The sequence below is a fragment of the Eucyclogobius newberryi genome, unplaced genomic scaffold (genome assembly GCF_026437365.1).
Source record: "Eucyclogobius newberryi isolate DKJ021-1_F unplaced genomic scaffold, fEucNew1.0.hap1 SCAF_5, whole genome shotgun sequence".
NCBI classification, from domain to species: Eukaryota; Metazoa; Chordata; class Actinopteri; order Gobiiformes; family Gobiidae; genus Eucyclogobius; species Eucyclogobius newberryi.
Window position 1 is genome coordinate 2924062 of NW_027316167.1, and position 9426 is coordinate 2933487.

A 9426-nucleotide genomic window follows, 5' to 3' on the forward strand; every position below is an offset into this window, starting at 1 on the left:
CTTGCGTGGTCGGTTGATTGCGAGTGGTCAGAGCTATGTTGTCTGGGGCACTTAAGAATACTACACCAAGGTCCATTGCGTTGCCTAAAATGTGCATTACCAGGATGACAGAATTTGTAGGTTAAGATGTTAGATACAAGCAGTGGAAATTAGTTTCCTCCTCAGAGCTGAGGAGCTCAGTAACACAGGAGGAGCTTGGAGTAGAGCCGCTGCTCCTCCACATGGCTGAGTGAGAGACATAGGGTTTGAGAGCACGCATAGGTCTCCAGCTCATCCTCACATTTGAGTGAAACATGCACGCTGTGGCAGATCCAGCACGTCACGTAGGTCCTTTCCAGGTTGTTATGGTTACGTGTCAGAAACAAAGATATTTTTCTTCTGCAGCACTGCCCTAACTAAACAGCAGCATTTTAGGAGAACAGTTTGCTGCGCTGACACTGTTGAACTGCTCCATTTGTGTCTTAAGAGATGCATTTGGATTCATGGTACCCATAGTGCGTACGGGCCCTTCAGGCGCCACTGCTCCGGATAAGAAGATGGATGGATAGATTTATGAAGAGGCAACTTCAACAACTCTACTGGTCTGCCCACAGCAATGGCTGCTCAATGTGTATTTGGAAGAGACGTCAGCATGAGTCACTGTAAAGCCTGTCTCTACGCAGGGATCAAGATCGCAGGGACGACAGGCGAGGCCGTACCCGCTCAGGTAAAGCTCTGCAAAATAAAGACTAAAGCTGCGTTCACACCGCTGCTGCTGCGACCAAATTCTCGCCCAGCGCCCGAGTTGGACTCCGGTACATTTGAAGGCAGACGCCCCGGACGCGCGTCCAAGGAATAAACTCACCAGCAGACGCGCGTCCTAGGCGTCCAGCGCACATGTGCAGTGGAGGGGTTGTTGTGTTTCCCTGTGTAGCTGTGCAATGGCAGAACAGGTGGAGAAAGTGGCTTTGGTGTATTAACTTTACGAGGCGATGGGCTCCGGGGCCCGTCTGGGACCCGCAGATACTTCAGAGCGCAGCAGTTTAGTCAATATCATTATTTGCTCCAAGAGCTGCGTCTGGAGGATTTTTTTTTTTATTGTTGTGGTGTTTGTTTTGGGAATAACAACAGCAGACATTTTATCATGTAAAAGGTGCATTAAAATACATTTTGTGTGTCGCTCCACTTGGGACAGAGATGCTGTCCTAAGGAAACCACCTCTCGTCAGTCCAATCCAAAATGTTTCTTGGGCTGGTTTGGTCACCTGATTGTCACCATGGAGACCCATGCTTCAGTGTCTCTGGGTTGAACCTCAGGACCAGTGGGTGGCCGTAGTGCACTTCTCCAGATCCTGAGCCAGGTTTGGTCAGAAGTAGCTGGAGGAGTGGCCTATTGTGCATGTGCTCAAGGTTAATCAAGACCAACCAAATACAGGGACAACCTGTAAACTCAACACAGAAAAGCCCCATGGGAGTCGAGCTAAACAGGTCATTTCCATCTGTGTCCCAGTGGGAGTTCCAGGTGGGCCCCTGTGAAGGCCTGGAGCTGGGGGACCACGCCTGGATGGCCCGGTACATCCTCCACAGAGTCTGTGAGGACTTCGGAGTCATTGTCTTGTTCCACCCGAAGCCCATCAAACACCCACGCTGGTGCAACGGAGGCCACATGAACTTCAGCACAGAGAGCATGAGGGCCGAGGGAGGCATCAAGTGAGTACAGAGTCATTCATGCTCTGGTAAGACACTATGCAGCTTCCACAGATGTACCTTCTTTATTAAAGAAAATCAATTAGGAGATGTTATTACCTTCTTGACATGTTTCGGCTGCTAACCTGTGAGCCATCTTCAAAACCGATGTTTGTGACCGTTATCAGCTGGAGTTACTTCCTGAGGCATAGTCAGCTTGACGGACCTGGCAGGTCCTACAGGCTGACCACGTCTCCTGTTGCCCAATGGTCTCTGGTAGCGTGTCCCATGTGTAGATAAGAGGAAGGCCCCGCCGTCATGGCTGATGTGTCAGGGGGGGTGGAACAGATACCCAACAGAGAAATATGGGGAAAACACTCATTTTAATAGTTTCAATCCTTTGGCTTGGATTGAAACATGGATAAGGTTCAATTTTCTAAGGATTTTCTAAATAGGGAAAATTGTTTTTCTCTAAAATGATTAAAAGTCGGTATGGAGTACCACACCTACATGTTTGAGGGATTCAGTTTGCCATTGAAATGGATAGGTCTTTCTAAATGTCAATAAGTATATTTAGTATATTAAGTTTCTGTCCAGGGTTTGGGCCAATCTTACCAAGGAAATGCATCTCTTTGGGTATAGAAATCTCTGGCTTGGTAAATATAATCTCAATCCACCTGTCAATCTCACTCTCCATCCTTCTCGTGAACAAGAACCCAAGATACTTGAACGCTGAAGGAAAACGTTGTCTTGCCCCTTCCAAGTGGGTGGGGCAAGACATATTTTTCCTTTTGGAAATTCTGTCCATGAGGATAATGAATCGGTGACAAACGACAGCCCTGGCAAAGTCCAACGTGCAACCGGAACAAAGAACACAGCTCCTGCTCTGGTCATACAGGGACTGGACTGCCCTGAGCAAAGGGTCCTGAACCTCAAACTCCTGGAGCACTCCCAAAGGTCCATCACAAGGGATGCAGTCCATCACCTTCTCCAGATCCACAGTGTTAGTTATAATACAGATATTTTGAGTTTGTTGGTGGGTGCCATATTTTAACAGTTCAAAATGGACAAAATAACCTTACAATCTGCAGATACAAATCAAGCTTGATCATAGTTTAGAAAAAAAATGCAGTATACTTAGTTTAAAGGAAAAATACTGTAAACGATAACAGAGAAATTAGGCAGAATAGAAACAAGATATCTTGCTCCAAAATGCTCTCCATGACAGAATAGTCTCTCCCTCTATGATCTGACTCTAGAACAAAGATGAGTCCAACTTATCAAGGCACAACCGGTGCCACGTATGCACAAAACCAGTCTCAACATATTGAAAGGACCGCACGTGAGACATCCTTGGATCCCCAGCTCTCAGGCTGTTTTCTCTGGATATCTACATGCAGAGCCCCAACAAGTGTGCCCTGGATGTTGCACACATGTTGACCTTAGCTTTATGGCATCAGGCTAAGACCGTGGTTCTTAACCTTTTTGGAGGTACTGAACCCCACCAGTTTCAGAAGCGCATTCACCGAACCCTTCTTAATTGGAAATATAAAATATGATTTTTTTTCAAATCAAAACATAGGTATATATTTTACTGGTTCACAAAATGAACCGTGCATCAACATCACTGTGTTCAAAGAACAACATTTTCACACAAAAACAGAAATCATGAATATTTACTGCAAATCAGTGACTTCTGCTGTTGCCTTTCAGACCCAGTTCAGAAATGCACCTTCACCGTGGCAAGTGCCACTCTCATGTCATTTTCACAACAAAGTTTCTTCCTTTTCTTAATTTTTTTGTCCAGCACCCTGAAAAGGATTGCTCGCAAATAGTAGTAGTAGTAGTAGTTATAGAAAAGGACAAGGGAAATGGCCCCAGATGCTGACCTTTTGGCCCTTTTGGGGCCTGGCTGGTGCCAAACTTAGCCCAGAAAGGAGGGCTTGGATACAGGCTTGACTCAAGGGCCTTTTCCGTGGTCCTTTTGGCCCTTTTGGGGCCATGCTATTGCCCAGTCTTAGCTCAGAAAGGAGGGCTTTGATACAGGCTAGTCTGTTGGGACTCTGGCCTGGTCCTTTTGGCCCTTTTGGGGCCAGGCTGGTGACAGGTCTAATCCCAAAAGGGGTTTTGATACAGGTAAGACTCTGGGCGATTTCCCTGGTCCCTTTGGCCCTTTTAGGTGCAGCTGGTACCAGGACTGTGAGAGCTAAGTTTAGTTTATGTATACAATCGTATGGAAATCTACAGTGTTGATATTTTGTTATAAATGTGTAATTTTATGTTTCACGCATAAATAATTTGGTTGTTTAAATAAGCTAAATTAATTTGATTACATTTGTTTTATTTGTAGAATTTATCTGTAGTCTTTTGCCTGCTCTGACGTAAATGTGTTACTGTCACTTTAAGAGACATTGCGCTAAGAAACACGCAAGGAAAGAGCCCAGGAGACACGGCGCAAAATATAGAGCCAAATGGTTTTCTTACCGTAGTATTCTATTTTTTGAGAATAGCTGTATTTGATTACTCCTGTGTCACAAAACTGTGGATTAAACTTTGTTAACTATTTGTTACATCGGAGTCCCGTGGGATTTATTTCTCATCAATTAAAGTACACGAGTAATAACATTGGCAAAAACACGACCTCAGCCACACAAATACTTTGCCCAGAGGGGTGGTCTTTGATTCAGTCTAAAATATGAAGAAAGAAATCACAGGACGTACATCACGACAGTTAAAGGTCGACTACTGAGCGCCACATTCCCTGCAGCACAGATTGGCCAAGCGGGGCATGTCATCACGAATCATATGAGTCGGATGTGTGTCTTGACCTCCATCGAACCCAGGTTAAGAACCACTGGGCTAAGACATGACATTTTCCTTTATGGCATCATGCTAAGACATGACATTTTCCCCTCACACTGGCCACAACAAATGATGATGATTCAGATTCAGGCTGGTCCTGGCTCGCCATCAATGTTTCTGTTCCCGACCGGAAACCCTGGCCTGATAAACAGAACCGACCATCAGAAGATGCTAGTACATTTTTCAATTGAATTCATAGTACATAATTATTTAAATCAACATTAAACACTATTTACATTAGTGTAATTATGAATACATCACAATAAATACATCCCTACATTAAGATCTATTGAAACCGCAAACAGAACTATAGCAACTTGTAGCCAAATCATATTGCTATAATATGGCTTTTTATTTGCTTTAGTTCAACAATGGCCCATGATAGGCGACATTTGCTTATGAATACATGGTTAAACAACACGCTACAAGTGCAAAATGCTAGCAGACTTTGGCGACGAATGTATGAACTTTGGCTTGCTTGGCCTGTCACTCCCTGTCAACTGCCTCAGGAGTTCCACAGGCAAACAATACTTGATAGGCCTCCTTTTTCAGCTCGACAGCGTCCCTGACTTCTGGTGTCCACCACCGGGTCAGAGATTGAAACCGCGACAAGCATCAGAGACCTTACGACCACTGGTACCACATTGACAAAGAAGGCTGAGAACATTGTCCACTCGGACCTGGCTGTTTCAGGCCTTCTATGGAATTCTGTATATGTATATATATATATATATATATATATATATATATATATATATATATATATATATATATATATATATATATATATATATTTAATTAATCACCATAAAGAAAGCCCTGTTTGTTTTGTTTTTCCGCAGACACATTCACGCAGCGATCGGCACGCCGAGCACATGGAGGTGTACGGCACCGATGAGAACCGGGAGCGTCTGAACAATGTGGGGTTGAACTCTGACTTCTACACGTTTTCCTGGGCCACCGCGAAACGGAAGTGCAGCGTACGTATTCCTGGACTCGTGAGCCAGGCTGGGAGGGGTTACCTGGAGGACCGACGCCCTGCTGCAGACTGTGACCCCTACCTGGTCTGCAAGGCCCTGGTCCAGACCTGCTTACTGCCCCCTAGTGTGGAGACGCTGGAGGAGCAGATGTCAGAGAACACCGTCTGAGTTAAAGTTTCAGTGTATTTGAGTAAAACTCCATTATTGGGATAATTATCTAACATATCACCTCGCTCAGACTAAATGTGGAGCAACCATACTGTAAACAAACTGCTTTCTAATCCATGAATACTTGATCTGATGTTCAGTGAACATGTTAAATAATAAATAAATAAAACTTAATAAATAGAAAGTCAGAACTGTTCTCTCCACAACCTATATACTGAATAACTGACAGTGTGAGTTATGTGTGCTTCTCCTCTAATGAGCCTTAGAGCTGAGCCTTAGAGCTGAACCTTAGAGATGAACCTCAGAGATGAACCTCAGAGCTGAACCTCACAGCTGAACCTTAGAGATGAACCTTAGAGGTGAGCCTTAGAGCTGAGCCTTAGAGCTGAACCTTAGAGCTGAGCCTTAGAGCTGAGCCTTAGAGCTGAACCTTAGAGCTGAGCCTTAGAGCTGAACCTTAGAGCTGAGCCTTAGAGCTGAGCCTTAGAGCTGAACCTTAGAGCTGAGCCTTAGAGCTGAACCTTAGAGCTGAGCCTTAGAGCTGAACCTTAGAGCTGAACCTTAGAGCTGAACCTCAGACCTGAACCTTAGAGCTGAACCTTAGAGCTGAACCTTAGAGCTGAACCTTAGAGCTGAACCTTAGAGCTGAACCTCAGAGATGAACCTCAGAGATGAACCTCAGAGCTGAGCCTCAGAGCTGAACCTCACAGCTGAACCTTAGAGATGAACCTTAGAGGTGAGCCTTAGAGCTGAGCCTTAGAGCTGAACCTTAGAGCTGAGCCTTAGAGCTGAGCCTTAGAGCTGAACCTTAGAGCTGAGCCTTAGAGCTGAACCTTAGAGCTGAGCCTTAGAGCTGAACCTTAGAGCTGACCCTTAGAGCTGAACCTCAGACCTGAACCTTAGAGCTGAACCTTAGAGCTGAACCTTAGAGCTGAACCTTAGAGCTGAACCTTAGAGCTGAACCTTAGAGTTGAGCCTTAGAGCTGAACCTTAGAGCTGAACCTTAGAGCTGAACCTTAGAGCTGAGCCTTAGAGCTGAGCCTTAGAGCTGAACCTCAGACCTGAACCTTAGAGCTGAACCTTAGAGCTGAACCTTAGAGCTGAACCTTAGAGTTGAGCCTTAGAGCTGAACCTTAGAGCTGAACCTTAGAGCTGAACCTTAGAGCTGAACCTTAGAGTTGAGCCTTAGAGCTGAACCTTAGAGTTGAGCCTTAGAGCTGAACCTTAGAGCTGAACCTTAGAGCTGAACCTTAGAGCTGAACCTTAGAGCTGAACCTTAGAGTTGAGCCTTAGAGCTGAACCTTAGAGCTGAACCTTAGAGCTGAACCTTAGAGCTGAGCCTTAGAGCTGAGCCTTAGAGCTGAGCCTTAGAGCTGAGCCTTAGAGCTGAGCCATAGAGCTGAACCTTAGAGCTGAACCTTAGAGCTGAGCCTTAGAGCTGAACCTTAGAGCTTAACCTTAGAGCTGAACCTTAGAGTTGAACTTTAGAGGTATACAAGTGGATGCTACTGTGTTTTATATTGTGGGTAATTACTTTTGAATAAATTGTAAATACAAGTGGTGCAAAAATAGACCCTTGAGGTATTTGTCATGGTCACAGTCTGGTCTGGTGATGTAGTCTTGTCTTGTTTCACTCACGGTGTTTCTGTCTCTGTTCCCCCTCCCTTCTTGTTCTCCTCTCTGGTTACCGCCCCCTTGTCTCTCTGGTTACCGCCCCCTTGTCTCTCTGGTTACCGCCCCCTTGTCTCTCTGGTTACCGCCCCCTTGTCTCTCTGCTCATCACAGGCTCTCCACACCTGTGAGTGGGTTCACAGCTGTATATGTTTGTTGATCACTGGGTGTAGTATTTTAGGTGTGCGTTTCCTCTACCTCAGTGCGAGATTGTCTGCGTTGCCCTGTTCTGCCCCAGCTATCGAGCGTTTTGTATTTGATTCGTGTTTTTGACCCTCGTGATACTGTTTGCTGGACCCTCCCTGACCACCGCTGGAAGGACCCTCCCTGACCACCTCTGGAAGGACCCTACCTTGTCGTTCAGACCTTACCATTGCCTTTGTACATGTCTCAGTTCTGTTCTATTCAAACCTGTCACAATCATGTTTCCAGCTCTGTGATTGGCTCCGCTCTGCCATTCGTGACAATGAGCTCTGTTTGTGATGGAATCTGAAAAGCATGTTTTTGTATTTGTATTAAACCCAATAATGGTCCGTTTCCGTCAGTACCGACTCGACTTTACACAGGCATCAGCGCATTTCCATTTGGTGCGACCTTTGAACTCTTTTAGAACTATCCCTCCTGGACAAACCAGGGACCAAAGATCAAGGTGGTTAGTTAGTCCACTCGGATACATGCGCTGATATAGAAATGTCATTCCTCCTTTTTAGGTTTTACTGGACAAATGGGCCGACTCAATATCTCACACACTTTACCAGCGACTACTCTTTTCATGAAGCTCAAATGCCGTTATTAGGCTTGAAAAACATATTTTATTTATCCATAAACGTAAAACTAACTGACATTTCTACCCTGGAAATACACAAACGCATTATTCATAAAGACTTCAAACCATAAATGTGATAAATTAATCTTTAAACATATGAGTTGCCTCCATTCCAGGATTTTGACCAGGCTTTATTGACATTGCAGTATTTCTATTCAAATTGCCCAGTTGAATTGGAACCTTTCCCAAACGCGTAAACCACTTTGCTGTCCGGTCCAAACATTCTCGTGTTAAGTGGATCGCTCTGCTCCCGCTGGCCCTTCGCCCTCCGCGGCCCCTGAGCCGATGGACAGAGGTGTGAGCGCCGCGGATTAGCCCGGATTAACGCGGCTTGACTTTGGCTCCTTCACCCAGTAACGCCGACCTTCTCCGACCCGGCGGTCACTCACTTGGCGATCACCGGCCCGATCGCCTGCCCGGATGAGCCGCAAAAGGGTCAAGAGCGTAGATGCGTAGGCCTACGACGAGCGGGCGCAGAGGGACCCGGCGATCGCTAGTGGAGAAGCCAGAGCGAGCCGCAAACACGACGCCCAAAAGGGTAGAAGAGGGTCCCGGCGAGCGAACATGGGTCAAGAGGAGAGCCGCAACGAGGAGATGGGTTTAGCGCAGATCCAGGAGCTGTGCATCGTGTTCATGAAGGAGTGTCCGAGCGGGGCGCTGCATCTGCACGAGTTCAAGCGCATCTTCGGCGTCCCGAGCAGCAGCGAGGAGGAGTCCACCTACATCGAGACGGTGTTCCGGTCATTCGACACCAATCAGGTCATTTCAGGGTTTTTTACTCTGCTGCAAACGAGGCAGATTCACGTTCTCTCTGATCGTATCTTCTTGGGGCGATTGTAGATGTCACGTGACTCGACTTAACGATGTTGTGTAACTTCTGTAATTACATACGTTTTAAGTAAATTAGTAGAGTAACATACGCCCGTGAATAATAATTAGCTGAGGCCACAGTGCAACGCTTCTGTGCGACAGCGTAAACGTGAGTTCAACACCTCAGAGGCTCAGATTAGCAGCTTGTTCTACTCTTTTCTGTGCTTGTTGTTCCCATGAGCCGGTTTAAGCCGCTTGTTTGTTGTTTACCTGGGTTTATGTCAGTAATAAAAGCAGATATTTGATTTGAATACAAAGTATTTAATGCGGCACACACATGAAACTTGACCTGGGAATTTACCTAATAACTACTACTAGATCATGTGCAATGGCTGAATTCTTACGTAAAAGTACTACATGTTTGTAAAAGTACTACATGTGTGTA

General features: G+C 45.7%; 2 protein-coding genes across 2 annotated transcripts in view; one reads left to right on the top strand and one right to left on the bottom strand.

The window, feature by feature from the left end:
- The window catches only part of LOC140381488 (retinal cone rhodopsin-sensitive cGMP 3',5'-cyclic phosphodiesterase subunit gamma-like), a 455783-nt gene that overhangs the window by 254963 nt on the left and 191394 nt on the right, over positions 1 to 9426 (bottom strand). The window lies entirely within an intron of this gene.
- The window catches only part of LOC140381113 (guanylyl cyclase-activating protein 2-like), an 8101-nt gene continuing 7410 nt past the window's right edge, over positions 8736 to 9426 (top strand). The window contains exon 1 of the mRNA XM_072465138.1: positions 8736 to 8930. Within this exon, the coding sequence (XP_072321239.1) occupies positions 8736 to 8930 (195 nt within the window). The remainder of the gene's footprint in view (positions 8931 to 9426) is intronic.